At 39.9% G+C, this 21,101-nt stretch overlaps 1 protein-coding gene across 2 annotated transcripts in view; it reads right to left on the bottom strand.

The window, feature by feature from the left end:
- The window catches only part of dph6 (diphthamine biosynthesis 6), a 114,112-nt gene that overhangs the window by 89,937 nt on the left and 3,074 nt on the right, over positions 1–21,101 (bottom strand). For both annotated transcript variants that reach the window (XM_084393341.1, XM_084393342.1), the window contains exons 4-5: positions 5,688–5,761; positions 1,613–1,731 (exon numbers count right to left, since the gene is read on the bottom strand). In XM_084393341.1, coding sequence (XP_084249467.1) covers positions 1,613–1,731; positions 5,688–5,761 — 193 coding nt within the window. The remainder of the gene's footprint in view (positions 1–1,612; positions 1,732–5,687; positions 5,762–21,101) is intronic.

Below are 21,101 nucleotides of genomic sequence, written 5' to 3'. Positions count from 1 at the left end.
TTGCGGAGATGTTACGGTGATGATACAGTAACATTGTGGTGAGGTTATTGTGATGTTCAAATGATGTTACAAGATTTTACAGTGATGTTATGGTGATGTTACAGAGATGTTGCTGTGATGTTACGCTGATGTTGTGGTGAGGTTTATGGTGATGTTACAGTGATGTTGCAGAGCTGCTAGAGAGATATTATGGTGATGTTATGGTGAGGTTACAATAATGATGTAGTGATGTTGCAATGATGGTATTGTGATGTTAAGTTAATGTTCTGGTCATGTTATGGGTAAGGGCTGTTCTCAGGCATAATGTAAAGCAGAGCTTTTTGCTTTATTTAAGCACTGTTCCCGAGCATGCCGTTTTGGTTACTTACTAATCAGTTTAAAACTCACATATTACATGTTGATATCATTATTTCCATCAATCCACACATGCCCAGTGTGTAAATACCTGTACATCAGGCCACCACAAAAACTTTTCCCTTCAGTTCAACTTTAAATGTGGAACCTGATCAGCGTTTCCCTTGCAGCGGTGCGTGAAACAGGAGTGAGAGAGCAGGTGACACCGCAGACATTTCAGGGATTAAAAGACACCCTGGGTGTGTTCCAATGCACACATCCCCTGAAGAACCACCCATGTGTGAATTACTGATGTCATCTGATCCGGGCTGCAAAGTTCAGGCATCACACAGGATCAGTGCCATTACAAAACGATTCTCAGTGTACCATGGTTCAAAAACATCAAAGTGTAAATGTAATTTTGGTGGTACATGATACTACAGATGCTGTATTTGTAGTGCTGTACATTGTCTATATTAGTAATGTTTTAAAAGGCGTGGGCTTTTTAAATCAACAGAATTACTACACAATTATACATTTTCATAGATCAAGGCAGAAATCTTGGTGATTTTCCCCCAGCCCTACATCTATCAAATCACTTAACCATGTTCCCTTGTTAGTTTGAAAAGGCCTCAATGTTTCCATCCCTGTGCTTGTGTGCAGGTCAAACTGAAGATATTTCCTTCTTCTTCTTGCTAGTTTCAGCCCTGCATCACCTGAACATAGGGCTGCACAATTAAATGAAGAGAAAAAAACGTATGTGTATTTATCAAACCTCAAAAGCTGAGATTTCATTAAATAAGTTAGGGATGCACGATGTATCGGCCACCATATCAGTATCGGCCGATATATGTTCATTTTTAATGTTATTGGCCCAATAAGAAAATCTGGGCGCTATATTAAAGCCGTTAAAATAATGCCATCAGCTGAGACACTTCAGATTCGTATTGTTCAACATTTGATTTTAATAATGTATTAGTGAATGTTAAAATTTGTATTAATAAATGCTGTAGAAGTATTGTTCACTCTAAATTCATGTTAACTAATGAACCTTATTGTAAAGTGTTACCATAATAATAATACATTTAATTTTATAGCCATATTGATCCATAATTAATGTAAACACAGCAAAACGCTTTTAATCTTCAATCAGAAAAATCGCTATTAGATTGTTTCCCCTAAATCGTGCAGTGCTGCCAGTCTAAAAGAAGGATCAGTGTAAACACTCAATAGAGGCTGGACTGCTCAAGCCCTGCCTGATTTAAAGGCCGTCACCCACCGATCGCTGCCACTTTGATGAGGAGGGCGTCGAGGCCGCTTGATATGATCTCTCTGAGCAGCTCGGCCTGGTCTCGGCGCCACAGGTACGCCAGCGGCTGGAGCTGAAGCCTGGCACACCTGCGGAGAACACAAACACCACAGGTGGAGAACTGAGAGGAACAATGCAAACTGAGCAGGCGTGCAGGAGGACATGATGGATGTGAAGAGAAAAGAGGGCGTCACTCTGACACCACTTCAAACACTATTTGTTGAAGGGGTCATCGGATGCCCATTTCCCACAAGTTGGTGTGATTCTTTAGGGTCTTCATGTAAAGTTTGTAACATACTCTGGTTAAAATTCCTCAATGGTTGTGTAAAACAACTAGAGCCCGACCGATATATCGGCAGGCCGATATTATCGGCCGATATTAGGCATTTTCCAATCTATCGGCATCGGCATTTATAACGGCCGATTAATAAAAAATAAAAAAAATAAAAATAAAAATAAAAACCGGACGAAACAGTCTTCAACCATGTCATGAGTGTTTGCGTTATATAGTTTATCGACCAGAGGGCGCTCTACAATGTCCCAGTTGACAACACTCGTGTATATCGCGCCACATATCCTGCAGCCTGCTGATCCAGCCAGAGTCAAGCAGAGAGAACAACGGTTAAGTGAGTTCATGATAGGGTGACCAGAAGTCCCGAAAAATTCGGGACAGTCCCGAAATCTGAGCTGTTGTCCCGAATCCGGCCTTAATTGTCCCGAAAATTACACTTAAGCAAAATATTGAGCAGATATTGTCTGATAAAATATTAAAAACTGTCCGTGGAGATTGAGTCGTCCTGCAGCCAGCCCCCGCCGGCTGCTCATTGGCTGCGGCATTTTTTTTTGTTTCTTTTTTTCAAAGATACAGAAAGGCGCGAATTTAGATATGCATTGATAAGCTAATTTTAGAGAGCGCAAGTTGCAGCCGCCGCGAGGACAGTGAATGTGCAGGCAGTCATAAAGGAGTGAGGAAACAGAATTGGTCGCGGCACTGTGTGCAAAAAATACTTAGGCGTTCGGCCTAATGTCTGATGTCGGGTTACACAAAGCAAATCATCTACACAATTATTTAGTTTTCTTATTTAATGACGACAATTTAGTTGTAGGCTAATAATAATGTTGGCATAAGGCTTATTTGCGTTCGCTATAGCCTGAAAGGTCTGATTTACGCACTGTAACAACAGTGAATTTTTTTTTTTTTTTTACAATTTGAGACGCAGAGCGAGCGAGCGAGAGAGAGAGAGAGAGAGAGAGAGAGAGGTGCGCGCGCGAGACGCAGAGAGAGAGAGAGAGAAAGAGAGAGAGAGAGAGAGGTACGCGCGCGAGACGCAGAGAGAGAGAAAGAGAGAGAGAGAGAGAGAGAGAGAGAGAGAGAGAGGTGCGCGCGAGACGCAGAACGAGCGAGAGAGAGAGGGGTGCACGCGCGAGACGCAGAGAGAGAGAGGTGCGTGCCTGCGTGAGACGCAGAGAGAGAGAGAGAGAGATTGTTGTTGTTATTTATCAGAACTTAACAGAATTTGTCTCCAGTCCTATTCAAAGTTATATTTATGAACCAAGTCTTTTAAAACTGGTAACTTTGATTTGGTTGTTGTTGTTGTTTTTTTGTTCAAAGGACTTTACGTTTCATAAGTTTGTATTTATACAGCCCACATGCATAGAACAGGCAGATATTTTGAATGTTGTGTAAGTGCAGTTTATAGGAAATGGGTCTAATATCCAGTTTATTTTCAAAATCTAAATATCGGCTTATAAATCGGCTCTTTTCGAGTTAATATCGGCATCGGCATCGGCCCCCAAAAATCCATATCGGTCGGGCTCTAAAAACAACACCCTTTTACCTCCTCAAAAACAGCTCTGTTCACAGCGACCCGTTTCGGTGCATGTCTCTTTAAAATAAATGATAATAATAATAAACAATTTGTCAGTGGTCGAGGGCGTAAATATGCTAATACGGGCAGTTCGTCAGTGGTCGAGGGCGTAAATATGCTAATACGGGCAGTTCCTCAGTGGTCGAGGGTGTAAATATGCTAATACGGGAAGTTCGTCAGTGGTCAAGGTCGTAAATATGCTAATACGGGCAGTTCCTCAGTGGTCAGGGGCGTAAATATGCTAATACGGGAAGTTCGTCAGTGGTCAAGGTCGTAAATATGCTAATACGGGCAGTTCCTCAGTGGTCAGGGGCGTAAATATGCTAATACGGGAAGTTCGTCAGTGGTCAAGGTCGTAAATATGCTAATACGGGCAGTTCCTCAGTGGTCAGGGGCGTAAATATGCTAATACGGGACAGTCCGTCAGTAGTCGAGGGCGTAAATATGCTAATACAGACAGTTCGTCAGTGGTCGATGTCGTAAATATGCTAATACGGGAAATATGCTAATACGGGACAGTCCGTCAATGGTCGTGGGCGGAGCATGAGCAATATGACATCATATTGCTCAGAAAGTCCAAACGGCTTGATTATTGAGAGTGTTTAGACTTTTTTGAGGATTAAAAAAAAGGAGATAATGGATTTTTTTCATTGTATGGTGGTTGTGCAAACACCATATAAAAGTGCATTTAGCATCCGATGACCACTTTAAATAAAGTCAATACAATAGAGATAAACAAAGACAATAGAGATTGCTACATATTCCGAAATCAAAGCTGAAAAGTAGCTGTGACCGTGTGTTTCCAGTGGCTGATGCATTGCCATTCAGTATCAGATCTGCTCCATCCATGTCTGATTTTTAATCTAGGCTAAAAACTTACCTTTTTGATCTAGCATATGGTCAATGATGAAATGCATTGTATTGTGTGTTTCGTTTATGGTTTTTCTTAATGTTATGTATTGTAAAGCACACTGGTCAACTGGTGCTGTGTTTAGTTGTGCTATAGAAATAAAATTGACATTGACAATTAGCGCTCGCTCTCCAGCTTGGCTGAACGCCAGCTCATGTGACATGGGTGGACGTCAGCTCAATGCTAACGCCACGGGTCAAAGCGAGAGCGCAAGTGATTAGCACGATACGCTGTGCCCCTCGGCATCATGGGATGTCAGGTATACAGGTAGGGTTACACCACTTATCCTGTGGAGGAACAATAGCTGACTGACAGCGGATACATGCACAGCTCGAGTGAGAGGCAGGCAAATCGGCTGTGAACATGAAAAACATTGTGAAATATATCACTAGTTTAATGCTAGTCTGTTTAATGTTTGGAGTCACTAATAGTTAAAGTCCCCCTGTAGTCAATAATCGTATCCATTAAAACTCATCTCTGATCACCAAAATTACACATTTAAACGTTTTTTCCTTGAAAAAAATTCTTCATGCCTCAAAATATCTTGACTGTAACTCGACACCCTTGCCTCATTTAGTATGCGCGGTTCTATGAATATGCAAATGAGCCCCGCCTCCACTCACTCGCTCAGCTCAGAGATCCACTGGTTGACGATCACACGTTGATCTGATTGGTTACAAGGTAGTTTGTGACGTCAGAAACACCAGCGATTTCAAAGCGTGTGTTTGAGACTGTCTTTGGTTCACTGCAGTTTTAAGGAGGAAATACTCAGCAATGGTGTCGACTTATGAACTTACACATGCTTTGTCTTAAAGCATATTAAAAACACCACATAGACACATAAACAACATTAAAAGCTGGATTTACAAAAGACGAGTTTTAAGGGATAAAATGATTGACTACAGGGGGACTTTAAAACACTTTAAATCAATTCTTAATGTTGTATTCTTTACTTTTATTGTAATTCTTGTGATTATTTTTTAAATCCTTTTCATGCAAAGCACTTTGAATTACCATTGTGTATGAAATGTGCTATGTAAATAAACTTGCCTTGCATATAAATGTGCAACTCCTCCTCGCAGTCGTTGAGTTCAGCTCGAGGAACACAGAGGGAAATGAGCCGGATCACATCAGCACATGAGCATCTGAACGTCCAGCATGATGCGGTGGCGATACAAGTCTTTGTTGTAAATGACTCAAGGACATAATGTGGTGTGTTGTGTGTGAGAAAGGGAAAGGAGAAGCGAGAGAGAGGATCTCCACTTACACGTTTTCCACACGTATTCTCTGGTAGTCGGACAGAATGGCCCCGACAGACACGGCCTCCACACACAGCTCCTCCTGAACACACAGGAGATGGAGGAAAGATGTTCAGATCACACACACAAACATCATTAAAGGGTTCACACACCTCGGCTAACTTCAAATTCAAGGAGCTTTCAAGGACTTTCCAGGTCCAACACTAGGGCTGCACAATATATCGAAATCATCGAAATATCGCAAATGTATATATCGCTATATGCTTATCGCCACCGCTTGCATTAACTGTGGTCATGAACACAAGACAGAGAGTAAATCACTCACTCTCGGCTGAATCACTTTAGTAGCTTTAATAAGAATCAGGATATATTTAATTCATACAGTGAAAACTAATCAGGGTTTAGTTTTACATTTGATTATTGAGTTTCTGTCATTAACAACCCTAATGTAGGATAACCTGACCCCCTGAACCCCACTGATGTTAAAGTAACTCTTCTTACGCTACAGTAATACACTGATGTTCACTGTCAGATGTTTAGGGATGTTTTCTCGTCACAAAAAGAATGTGAAACACATGTAGGTTATATAATTTTAAATATATTTTAAAGATAATTTAAGTTTATTTTACACACTTTTTAAGCATTATCGTATCGCATATCGCATATCGCATTATTTAATGAGTTACTGCATATGGCATTTTTCTTCAATATCGTGCGGCTCTGCTATACACCCTCAAACTCAAGGACTTCATGTGGGACACGTTTCGAGTGAGAGCAAGGTTACATCGTGTTACCTTGTAAGATACATTGTTACAGTTTTGTGCGTGTGTTCGTCATGGCAACGTACAACACAAAGTACCTCACGCGGGAAACACTTAACGTAACGTGTAAATGCGTGTAACTAACGTAAATCAAGCAAGCTAGTGCGCACAGGCCACGAAGTGTTGGCGAAAGAACATTAGCGGACCGGAGGGAATCATGTGGAATCTTTTCCAGGAAACTTCTTGCACAAAATAAATTCAGGCACTTTCGATGATCTGTACCTGTTTATCCATTTATTAAAAAAAAAAAAACGTTTTTATCAGATTCACAAACTTTCAAGGATTTTGAGGAGCCGTGGGAACCCTGATCACGTGACCACCTCACACGGCTAATCCACTCGGAGACGGACCTTCTTCACAGAGTATGGGGGACGTTTTTAATTATCTGGACCCTAGAGTTGCAAACATTTCATTTAGTTATTTGGATTTTACAGATGAGCACTTTGTTCATCCATAATGTGAGCTAATAGTTTGTAATGAAAGTCTGTATTCTCTGAGCTGCTGTTTGTTTTGTATATTTGTTCATTTATTCTGTCAATGAATGGAAGTTGTTTTTGAGCTCTAACAAACAACAAACCCCATCATGTGAACACACACACAGGAGATCCAGCAGCGTCAGTGATCAACACACACACACACTAACCCAACACACAACACTGCGCTCTGTCAGTCGCAGTGTCCACATCTCCTCCTGGTCAAGCTCCAGACGTGAACACACACACACACACACACACACAGCGTAACGTGACGTCAGCGCTGGAGCGAACGCGTCTGATACTCATGCCTTCAGCAAACCGAGATAAGCCTATCGCTCTCCGTCATCACTAAACAAGACTGAGCAAACTACATTAGGCAGAACACACAAACACATTACAAGAGCTTTAGGCTAGACTCTTTATCTGTGTGTGTGTGTGTGTGTGTGTGTGTGTGTGTGTGTGTGTGTGTGTCTGTGTGTGTGTGTGTGTGTGTGTGTGAACACGCCGATTGAACATGAACCACTGATTCAATTTAAAAAATAATTATCAAATTCATATCAATTCACTTTGTTTCAGCATAATTAGATTTGAGTAATAACTATCATCAGCTAGAAAGCATTCTGATAAATATATACACTATATTATATATTTGTATATGCATATTTATCATATTTTTACTTGACCTGTAAGTAATGTCTTCATTATTTAATGCATGTTTCAATAAATCTTTAATTAAAACAAGTTATTATAGTTTATTGTCGTTCAAATGCTCATATTTAACCAACAAACTGGAGCAGAAAGAAGTCTGTTATTAAAACGGTGATATAAAACTGCCTCATGTGCAATTCACATGTTTAGTCCCAAACTCAGTTTGAGTGTTTGCTTGATTATTGATTATTCATTTATTATTTAGTTTAAATGTTTGGTGAGTGCATGCTGAATTTTCAGTGTTGGTCCAGAATTTTCATATAAATATATATCAAAACTAATAAGGGTGACAAAGACACTGTAAAATGACTAAATGTTTATTTTTTCCCCCCGTTTTATTTTATTTTTAAATAGACCGATGACATATACAGACAAGTACACAAAAGAAGAGCTAAATATATAGATATAATAGTATATACAGGTACAGTAATACTTTTAATGAATAGGTTATTCCAGTGTGATATAACAACATTTTTATATACATATAAATATATATATACAGTACAGGCCAAAAGTTTGGAAACATTACTATTTTTAATGTTTTTGAAAGAAGTTTCTTTGATGATCAAATTCAGCTTTGCATCACAGAAATAAATGATAATTTAAAGTATAATAAATTGAAAACCAATTATTTTCAATTGTAATAATATTTCACAATATTAATTTTTTTTTCTGTATTTTTGATCAAATAAACGCAGGCTTGATGAGCAGAAGAAACTTCTTTCAAAAACATTAAAAATAGTAATGTTTCCAAACTTTTGGCCTGTACTGTATATATATATATATTTATCTATCAAAAATGTTGAACACACACATACATACATATATACTTGCATATATATAGATATAAACTGACTGAGTGACTAATAGATATCTAGACAATTTGAAACAATCATAATAATAATATTTGTAGTAGTAGTAGTAATAATAATAGTGGCAGCAGCAATAATAGTGATATTAACTTCGCTAATAATGACAATATTAATATTAATAATAATATAGTTTTATGCAACTTTAGACCAATCCACAAAATAATTGCAGACTAAATTGACTAAATGTAAAAGACCTAAAAATAAAGCTCCACCAGTGTCTCAGTGAGAGAGAGAGAGAGTGTTGGGGTCGAGCACAGATCCCGCAGGAGGCTCCGGATGGGAAGCGTTTGATTGTGACTTTAGGACCTGCTGGATGTAAATGTCATGTGGACAGTAATGAAATAAGCTCTTGTGTAAGGAGCTGGCGTGTTCACAGGTGAAGCGCTCCTCTATTAGCTGCCGCATCGATCGGGCGTCCCGGGACGACCCCAGAGGTCATCATTTATGTATTAAGCAGGTTTAAAGGTTTCCATTTCTTTTTATGTTCTTTTTCAGCAGTAATGTGGAAGTAATCAGAGACGGGTTTGATTTCTCTGCGCTCCTGACACCTCGAGCGATCGATGTCCTGCAGAAACCCACCTGGACACAGAAGCGCAGGATAAAAGCGTGTGTGTGTGTGTGTGTGTGTGTGTGTGTGTGTGTGTGTGTGTGTGTGTTTGAGGGCCGATGGAGCCGGTTCTCAAGGGCCCGTCTGCTGATGTCGATATCAGATCGAGGGCCCGTGAGGCTCTTAAAGAGCAGCTTTAGCTCCGCCTCTGATGAGTGTGTGTGTGTGTGTGTGTCTCTCGCACGCACCGGCGGAAGCAAGCGTTTGAACATCTGACAGTGAATCTCACGACTCGAGCCTCTGAAAATAATCATCCGGCACAAACTCAACGACCAATCGATCCATGCCTTCTCTAACGCCAGCATCAGCGCTGTACTGTCTCAGCAGCAGTGTTACCAGAGTGTGTGTTCAGTTTAGGGCTGGGCATTGACTAGCGGTGTCACAATATATCGCAGTACAAAAATGCAACAATATGTATTTTATATAATTCACTCAAAATAAAAATTACTGTGTGAGGAAAAAAATCCAGTTTTCAGAGTTTGAGTGTCAGAACTGCATTAAACTACTATATATAATGTTGAATATAATGTATAATAATGCAGTGGGGGAATATTAGTGTGTCCTGATAATGCCAGATGTCTGATGTTACCAGTAAATGTGTCCTACATTATTTTAAATATATCTAGTCAGTGACAGAGATCAAGCATATTCATCTACAATAATTCAGTATTTTCATCTTCAGAATCATGAATATTGTTATTCTGGTGTCTCTATTGTCCTGTTCATTGGGTTTCAGCACCAAGTCCAAGCCTGTTCATTTACACACACAATGTAGGATCACATTTAGCATTTCATCATTTTCTGTACACCTTTTATCATGTGTCTTGAGTATCGCAGTGATCTGGTGTCGAGAGTTCAGGATCGTGATGTGTGTCCAATCGAGACACTCCCGGCGCTGACACAAGTTTCATGATTCGATGCATTGGTTGCACTTCAGATTTAGGTTTATTAACTAATAAATACTGTAACAGTTTTCAGTATGATGAGAGCTCTTATGTTATCCTCTCGTGCACATGAAGGCTGAACGTCGTGATGTTTCACACAGTCTCACAGCAGAGCCGTCGGTATCCTCCTGCTTTCTGGCTGTAAGTTTCACGGGTTTCTTCACAGATCTTGAAGGACTGCTGGCACACACGCTGTGTTTCTGATGTGTGAAGATTTCATCTATTCTATTGTCCTCAAAACACATCGTAATTATATTTGGGGATTGCTATAAAACAAACAAACACAAACAATCACTTCGGATAAAAAAATAAAATTGCCAATTTTTGCCAAATTATTATTTAGATAGAAATAGACAGGCAGGTTTGGTGGTGTGGGGAGGTTTAAGGGTTAACAGTGTAATTATAGAAGTCATTACAGACATTAATTACATGCAGGTATTTTTAAATACAAGTACAATGTAGAACAAGTACAAGTGCACTGAATCAAATGATTCATTTAATTGTTAGTGCATTGCAGTTAGATATTTAACATGTAAATCCAGCTTTTAATGTTGTTTATGTGTCTATGTGGTGTTTTTAATATGCTTTAAGACAAAGCATGTGTAAGTTCATAAGTCGACACCATTGCTGAGTATTTCCTCCTTAAAACTGCAGTGAACCAAAGACAGTCTCAAACACACGCTTTGAAATCGCTGGTGTTTCTGACGTCACAAACTACCTTGTAACCAATCAGATCAACGTGTGATCGTCAACCAGTGGATCTCTGAGCTGAGTGAGTGAGTGGAGGCGGGGCTCATTTGCATATTCATAGAACCGCGCATACTAAATGAGGCAAGGGTGTCGAGTTACATTCAAGATATTTTAAGGCATGAAGATTTTTTTTTTTTCAAGGAAAAAACGTTAAAATATGTCATTTTGGTGATCAAAGATGAGTTTAAGGGATACAGTTATTGACTACAGGCGGACTTTAATTTAAAGTGTTACTTACTATTAAAGACTATAAGAGAAACATATGAACAAAAAGACTTTAAGAAGAAAAAGAGAACACACACACTTCACTCACATAAAGCTATTTAAACAATGTATGGCAAATCTGCTTGCTTGATTACTCGTATCTAACTATATCATCGTCCAGCTTTAATCCGCTAAATGTGACATAAGGCATGAAGATATTATAAACATTATCATTATGATTTTATGTGCCGCTGCTTTGAAACCATGTGCTGAAAACACACACGAGTGTAATATGATGAAGGAGCCACACACACACTGATGTGGAGTCTATAGTGTGACTATATGTGACCCTGCACCACAAAACCAGTCACATGGGTCAATTTTGTGAAACTGAGATGTATACATCATCTGAAAGCTGAATAAATAATCTTTGCATTGATGTGTGGTTTGTTAGGATAGGACAATATTTGACCGAGATGCAACTATTGGACATCTGGAATCTGAGGGTGCAAAAAAATCGAAACATTGAGAAAATCGTCTTTTAAGTTGTTCATTTATGTTGACGATTGTGCTGCATTCACTCACACAAATACATGTTTTATATATTTACAGTAGGAAATTTACAAAATATCTTCATGGAACATGATCTTTACTAAATATCCTAATGATTTTTGGCATAAAAGAAAAATCGATAATTCTGACCCATACAGTGTATTGTTGGATATATTGCCTCAGATATACCCGTGCGACTCGAGACTGGGTGATCCAGGGTCACATATGACATGATGAACATCAACTCAATCTCCAAACATGATTCTCATCTCAAATGTGACACGCACGAAAAACTGAGTCAATTCCATATCATTATATATCATTATTTATCATAGCTGTGTGAAGAGATGTATAAACGCCTTTCTATTGATGATAATGCAGAAGAAAACCTCATGCTTTTCTCTTTCTGAAGGGCCTCGTTCAGAGGAGAAATTACACGTGTTCAACTATAGATGGCACTATTGCACCATCACACACACACACACACACACACACACTGAACGGCACACCTAAAACACAGCCATTCCTTTATGTTCAAGTGTCATTTGCTCAAAAGATAACATCTAATTAAGTCAAAGTGCTGGATGAATCTTTTAAAACATCACACTTCTGGAGCAGAACACACACTCCTGGAACAGAACACACACTTCTGGAACAGAACACACACTTCTGGAACAGAACACACACTTCTGGAACAGAACACACACTCCTGGAGCAGAACACACACTCCTGGAGCAGAACACACACTTCTGGAGCAGAACACACACTCCTGGAGCAGAACACACACTTCTGGAGCAGAACACACACTCCTGGAGCAGAACACACACTCCTGGAGCAGAACACACACTCCTGGAACAGAACACACACTCCTGGAACAGAACACACACTTCTGGAACAGAACACACACTCCTGGAGCAGAACACACACTCCTGGAGCAGAACACACACTCCTGGAGCAGAAAACACACACTCCTGGAGCAGAACACACACTTCTGGAGCAGAACACACACTCCTGGAACAGAACACACACTCCTGGAACATAACACACTAACAGAACACACACTAACAGAACACACACTCCTGGAACAGAACACACACTAACAGAACACACACTCCTGGAGCAGAACACACACTAACAGAACACACACTAACAGAACACACACTAACAGAACACACACTTCTGGAGCAGAACACACACTCCTGGAGCAGAACACACACTCCTGGAGCAGAACACACACTTCTGGAACAGAACACACACTTCTGGAGCAGAACACACACTTCTGGAGCAGAACACACACTCCTGGAACAGAACACACACTAACAGAACACACACTCCTGGAACAGAACACACACTTCTGGAACAGAACACACACTTCTGGAGCAGAACACACACTTCTGGAGCAGAACACACACTTCTGGAGCAGAACACACACTCCTGGAACAGAACACACACTAACAGAACACACACTCCTGGAACATAACACACTAACAGAACACACACTAACAGAACACACACTTCTGGAACAGAACACACACTCCTGGAACAGAACACACACTAACAGAACACACACTCCTGGAGCAGAACACACACTAACAGAACACACACTAACAGAACACACACTAACAGAACACACACTAACAGAACACACACTTCTGGAACAGAACACACACTCCTGGAACAGAACACACACTAACAGAACACACACTCCTGGAGCAGAACACACACTCCTGGAGCAGAACACACACTCCTGGAGCAGAACACACACCCCTGGAACAGAACACACACTCCTGGAGCAGAACACACACTCCTTGAACAGAACACACACTCCTGGAACAGAACACACACTCCTGGAGCAGAACACACACTCCCGGAGCAGAACACACACTCCCGGAGCAGAACACACACTCCCGGAACAGAACACACACTCCCGGAACAGAACACACACTCCCGGAACAGAACACACACTCCCGGAACAGAACACACACTCCCGGAACAGAACACACACTCCCGGAGCAGAACACACACTCCCGGAGCAGAACACACACTCCCGGAGCAGAACACACACTCCCGGAGCAGAACACACACTCCCGGAGCAGAACACACACTCCCGGAGCAGAACACACACTCCCGGAGCAGAACACACACTCCCGGAGCAGAACACACACTCCCGGAGCAGAACACACACTCCCGGAGCAGAACACACACTCCCGGAGCAGAACACACACTCCCTGAGCAGAACACACACTCCCGGAGCAGAACACACACTCCTGGAACAGAACACAGACTCCTGGAGCAGAACACACACTCCCGGAACAGAACACACACTCCCGGAGCAGAACACACACTCCCGGAGCAGAACACACACTCCCTGAGCAGAACACACACTCCCGGAGCAGAACACACACTCCCGGAGCAGAACACACACTCCTGGAACAGAACACAGACTCCTGGAGCAGAACACACACTCCCGGAGCAGAACACACACTCCCGGAGCAGAACACACACTCCCGGAGCAGAACACACACTCCCTGAGCAGAACACACACTCCCGGAGCAGAACACACACTCCCGGAACAGAACACAGACTCCTGGAGCAGAACACACACTCCTGGAACAGAACACACACTCCCGGAGCAGAACACACACTCCCGGAGCAGAACACACACTCCCGGAGCAGAACACACACTCCCGGAGCAGAACACACACTCCCGGAGCAGAACACACACTCCCGGAGCAGAACACACACTCCCGGAGCAGAACACACACTCCCGGAGCAGAACACACACTCCCGGAGCAGAACACACACTCCCGGAGCAGAACACACACTCCCGGAGCAGAACACACACTCCCGGAGCAGAACACACACTCCCGGAGCAGAACACACACTCCCGGAGCAGAACACACACTCCCTGAGCAGAACACACACTCCCGGAGCAGAACACACACTCCCGGAACAGAACACAGACTCCTGGAGCAGAACACACACTCCTGGAACAGAACACACACTCCCTGAGCAGAACACACACTCCCGGAACAGAACACACACTCCCGGAACAGAACACACACTCCTGGAGCAGAACACACACTCCTGGAGCAGAACACACACTCCTGGAGCAGAACACACACTCCTGGAGCAGAACACACACTCCTGGAACAGAACACACACTTCTGGAGCAGAACACACACTCCTGGAGCAGAACACACACTCCTGGAGCAGAACACACACTCCTGGAGCAGAACACACACTCCTGGAGCAGAACACACACTCCTGGAGCAGAACACACACTCCTGGAGCAGAACACACACTCCTGGAGCAGAACACACACTCCTGTAACAGAACACACACTCCTGGAGCAGAACACACACTCCTGGAGCAGAACACACACTCCTGGAGTAGAACACACACTCCTGGAACAGAACACACACTCCTGGAGCAGAACACACACTCCTGGAGCAGAACACACACTCCTGTAACAGAACACACACTCCTGGAGCAGAACACACACTCCTGGAGTAGAACACACACACTTCTCGCTCCTGTACCAGCGGTTTAACAGCTCATTATCGCACCTGTCAGGCCGAATCACACACAAGCCTCAACTAAAATCTTTTTGATTTCCTCAAATAATTTGGACGAACAAAGAAACTTTTTTTTATTTGGCTAATTTTGTCATCATCAAAATGAATGTATCATTTTTGTATCATCTCGATGTTCTGATGATGAAATACTGCTAGAAACTTGTGCAGGACAATATCTGTATCGACAGCATTCGTGGCATAATGTTGATCATGTGACATAAAAAAAACAATATAAATAGTGTGAGAAATGATGTAAAACTGAAATGTAAACATTAATACTGTTTTACAGTTATAAGTGGCCAAAGATGCTGTTTCAGCACAACTCTGTGTTTCCTAAGATTGCTTGTGAAAGAGTCTCTTCTGCTCTGCATTACTGTGATAAAAAAATATGGTAAAAACAGTGAAATATTATTATAATTATAATATTGTGAATATATATTAAAGTGTAATTTACTCCTGTGATCAAAACTGAATGTTCAGCATCATTACTCCAGTCTTCAGTGTCACATGATCCTTCAGAAATCACTCTAATATGATGATCTGATGCTCAAGAAACATTTATGATTATTATCAATGTTGAAAACAGTTCATATTTTTATGGAAACTGTGAAACGTTATTTTTCAGGATTCTTTGATGAATAGAAAGTTCAAAAGAACAGCATTTATTTGAAATAGAATCTTTTGTAACATTATAAATGTCTTTACTGTCACTTTTGATCACTTCTGAAACAAGAACAAATGTGGGCGGGGCTTGATTGTGTCTGTGGGGAATTGATTGGCTGGTTGTGGTTTGCTATTGGCTGATCTCATGTGAGTGACAGGTTATAGCCCCGCCCTCGTCATCAGAGAAGAGAAGAGATGCTGCAAGAGGAGCTTTTTCTGATTCAAGATTATTAACACTATAATGATGATGTGCACCTGTAAATCATTTACAATAAATCCTATAATATTCCATAAAATCATAAAATATTTCCATTTTGATTTCATGGTCACAGAGAGTGCACGCTTTCACTGCATGATGTAGTTGTTAAAAAGCCTTTATAATGCCCTCAATGTTCAAGACAAGGGGCAAAAATACCTCTGTATGTCTTTTATTTTTATCTCATTGAACATCATATGAAGAGTGGCATTTTTTCTCCAAATATCAGCACGATTACAAATGTGATATTTGTTTTTTGCAACAGTTCAATAAACAATAAGTTAATATTAATTGACTCACATTTTAGACACAGTATTGCTAACGAAAACAGTTCCAAACATGACCACAGGACTGTTCTGACACACGGCGGTGAATGAACGAATCGCTTGAGTGAATGATTCAATGACTCACTCATTAAGACAGTCACAAGCTTCGTTCCTGAATGAATCAGTCGTTTGAATGAATCGGTTGAATCTCAATGATTCGCTCATTAACAGTGACTCACTGACACCTACTGGAGCCTTTAATCGCACATTTAAAGTATCTTTTCTTTTTTTAATAATAATTTCAATATATCAGTATTCAACGTTTTATGTTTAAACCATCAGAGCATTATTTCTGCATGTGTTAAACACACTGATGTCCCTCTGATCTGCACTAAACAGTGTGTGTGAACGCATCTAAACTTCAGATTCTGTTTCCTCCGCACTGCAAACATCAATGTTGACACTGACTTCATTTGATTTAATCAGCCCTATTGTGTCTTATTATTCTAACTGAATTTATTGATTAAATGTAAGAATTTAACACAAAAGATGATGCATATATTTAATTAAGTTTAAAAAACGACTTTATAAAGGTAAAAAAATCTATTTAAACGCATTGGAAAAGATGATTTCTGTCAGTGCTGTGAACTGACCAACACACAGAATATGAAGAATATCAAAAATATTCTTGTTTTATATTCTCGGTCCACGGCAGCACAAAACCAAATATCTTCTAATTATCGTTATAGAGAAAATCCCAGAAAATATCAAGATATCGTGTTTTGTCAATATCACACAGCCCTAGTATTACTCATGTCATTATACACATTTGTGTCCTCATAAACCAACGAGAACACACACACACCATCAGGAGTCAACAATGTACGGACGTCCATCTGACGCCCTCGAGGCGATGACCCCTGACCCCTGACCTCGTGGTGTTTAGAGTACAGCAGATCTTCTCACACACCTGATCAGGTACACTGAGATGTAAAGGGGAAGTTCTGCCATCTTCTCCTCACTCTCAGGTCATGTGTTCAGATGCGGAAAACACAGACAGATCCGCAGAATCACAAACATGGATTTTACTGTATAACGTCATGGAATGTCATGGAATTTGGTCAATTTTGTATTAAATCAGACCAAGGTTATATTCGTAAACGAAAACTGAAGCGACGACTAAAACTATTGGTCAAAAAACATTTTTGTAAACTGAAATAACATAGAAATTTAAACAAATGAAAAACTAAAACTAAATGAAACTAAAATCAGTTACTGAAAAACTAACTGGAACAAATCGTTTTCATAATTAATAAGCAAATCACTTTTTTCCATTCGCGTCTTTAGGATCATCTCAGATAAAATTAGTTCAACTTCTTCAAAAGGCGATACTATGAGTATATGATTTGAAACGATGCAATAGACAAAAAAGCATAAATGGATCAATACAAGAATAATGTTTGAAAGGATTAATCATAGAAATAACCTTAAAGAATAATCATACGCATATCTTTCTCTTATACACCACGTTTAACAAGATTTCATTTTTTATTTGAATATGAATGAATCATTTTTACTTTTTGTTGCATTTGTTTGGTTCTTTGTTCATCCTCAAACAATTATTTTATCTGTATTATTAAGAGGTGTTCACAAGAGTTAACTGTAAACCGCAAACATTAAACTTTAGTGTCTTTAACTGGAAGCCTCTATGAAAGTCATCATTGAAGGGAAGTTGCGCTCGTCTTTGATTCTCTATCCTCTATTGTGTCGTATATCAGGTGAAACGGCTCAAATGTGGGCGGGGCTTGATTGTGTCCGTGGGGAACTGATTGGATGGTTGTAGTTGCTGAAGTCCACGATGTAATTCCTCATTATCTGAGCGCTTTAGAAGCGTGTTGTTTGGATCACAGAGCTGTGCTGCCTCGCTGAAAGAGTTGGAGATCGGAGGCTGAATGGTTAACTTCAGATCCGCACACACACATCTGACCTCCTCCAGCCCAAAACAACAAGCCCTTAAAATCTGATGCCAGTCTTGTGTGAAAATAAGTGGAAACGCGTCTGTCGGGCCTCAAACTCTCTCATTTCTCCTCAGATTCAGGAAGTGATGCGAGCAAACACATCACATCAGCTGACAGACACACCGCACTCATCAATCACAACACATCAATTATTAGGACATCAAATGTGCAGCAAAACCTCCTTCAGCTGAACGCTCACATTTTACAACGCGGTAACTATGGCAACCAGTCCAGCAAATACTGTTCCCTTTAAATTCACCTTCACCGTAGCACTTTTATTAACCACTTTTGAGGATGCACACAGAAATCTGGCTGATCCTTGACGCGATCGCGCACAGTAGAGCTGCTTGATTCTGGCTAAATTGAGAATCACGATCACGATTCTCCCACGATTCTGAACAGACAACTAAACAAAACATAATTTACTAGAAGTTCTGACAAAATGTTCATTGCTGCAGTCTATTTAAAGTGTGCAATTAAATGGAATGAATTACTTAAAAAAAAAAAAAGGTTAAATGAATGATTCAGTGACTCAATGCTTCATTGACTCACTCATAAATACTTGTTTCATTACTGGATGAATCAGCGTTTCTCAATCAATCGCTTAAATTAATGATTCATTGACTCAATTCATTACTAGATGAATCAGCGTTTCTCAATCAATCGCTTAAATGAATGATTCATTGACTCAATTCATTACTGGATGAATCAGCTATTCTGAACGAATCTCTTAAATTAATGATTCACTGACTCAATCATAAAGACTTCACTTGTTTCATTACTGGATGAATCAGCGTTTCTCAATCAATCGCTTAAATTAATGATTCATTGACTCAATTCATTACTGGATGAATCAGCATTTCTCAATCAATCGCTTAAATTAATGATTCATTGACTCAATTCATTACTGGACGAATCAGCTATTCTGAACGAATCTCTTAAATTAATGATTAATTGACTCAATCGTTAAGACTTCACTTGTTTCATTACTGGATGAATCAGCGTTTCTGAACGAATCTCTTAAATGAATGATTCAGTGACTCAATCATAAAGACTTCACTTGTTTCATTACTGGATGAATCAGCGTTTCTGAACGAATCTCTTAAAAGAATGATTCGGTGACTCAATCATAAAGACTTCACTTGTTTCATTACTGGATGAATCAGCGTTTCTGAACGAATCTCTTAAAAGAATGATTCGGTGACTCAATCATAAAGACTTCACTTGTTTCATTACTGGATGAATCAGCATTTCTAAACAAATCTCTTAAATTAATGATTCATTGACTCAATCATAAAGACTTCACTTGTTTCATTACTGGATGAATCAGCGTTTCTGAACGAATCTCTTAAAAGAATGATTCGGTGACTCAATCATAAAGACTTCACTTGTTTCATTACTGGATGAATCAGCATTTCTGAACAAATCTCTTAAATTAATGATTCATTGACTCAATCATAAAGACTTCACTTGTTTCATTACTGGATGAATCAGCGTTTCTGAACAAATCTCTTGAATGATTCATTGACTCAATCATTAAGACTTCACTTGTTTCATTACTGGATGAATCAGCATTTCTGAACAAATCTCTTAAATTAATGATTCATTGACTCAATCATAAAGACTTCACTTGTTTCATTACTGGATGAATCAGCGTTTCTAAACGAATCTCTTAAATTAATGATTCACTGACTCAATCATAAAGACTTCACTTGTTTCATTACTGGATGAATCAGCGTTTCTAAACGAATCTCTTAAATTAATGATTCACTGACTCAATCATAAAGACTTCACTTGTTTCATTACTGGATGAATCAGCATTTTTGAATGAATCTCGTAAATTAATGATTTAATGACAAATAAATGTTTTAAGTCACTTGTCACCTACTGGTGTATCATTATTTGAAGTGTCAAGTTACTTTCAAAAGTTGATTTCCTCTATTTTGTTCGCTACTGCAGACATCAGTGTTTATATCTGAACTATAAACTTTTATCCCAATTCTTCTGTGATAATCTGAATTATTGTAACAGAAATAATGAAACTGTGTGGTTGAAAAGACTGTTTGTGAAGCTGTTTCATATCTGAACACGAATAGCAACGGCTCTCTCTGGATCAGAACGCAGATCTGAATGTTCGCACTCGTCAAAGGTTTAATCGACATAGGAGAACGGCTGTCATTTAGGAATAAGATCGCGTGGGTGTTTGAATCGAGATCGCGACCTTTTAACGATTAATCGTGCAGCTCTACTGCCAACTATGTTATAACTTCTGCTTCACGATGGTCAGCGGTAGAAATGTGACGGTGATAATATTCTCCCACTGGTTAATCGAATTGTGACAACACCGGTATTACCAGTTTCATCGTGGGGGTGGGGGGTGTTAGAGTGATGTAATTTTTTTTTTTTTTTACATGGCGTCAATTCATCATTCGTATTGAGTTTGATTGACATGCGATCTGACCAATCAAATTCCACCATTTTTGTGTGACAAAGCAGTCAGAAGAGTTATTGATTAACTTCGGTGGATTTGAACTTGGCTTTAACTGAGGCAATCTGTCACGACACATTAAAGAGCCAAAAAACGGTAGGCCTATTTTATTTTTGTTTGACTGACCAAATTTGAAATATTAAATTAAATATTAAATATTACCTGCTCGGTCCTGTCTTTCAGCGTGTTGTCAGTGTCCTCTATTTTTCACTGCTTGAG

The sequence above is a fragment of the Rutilus rutilus genome, assembly GCF_951802725.1.
Source record: "Rutilus rutilus genome assembly, chromosome: 21".
Taxonomy (NCBI): Eukaryota; Metazoa; Chordata; class Actinopteri; order Cypriniformes; family Leuciscidae; genus Rutilus; species Rutilus rutilus.
This window is presented reverse-complemented; position numbering and strand designations above follow the sequence as displayed.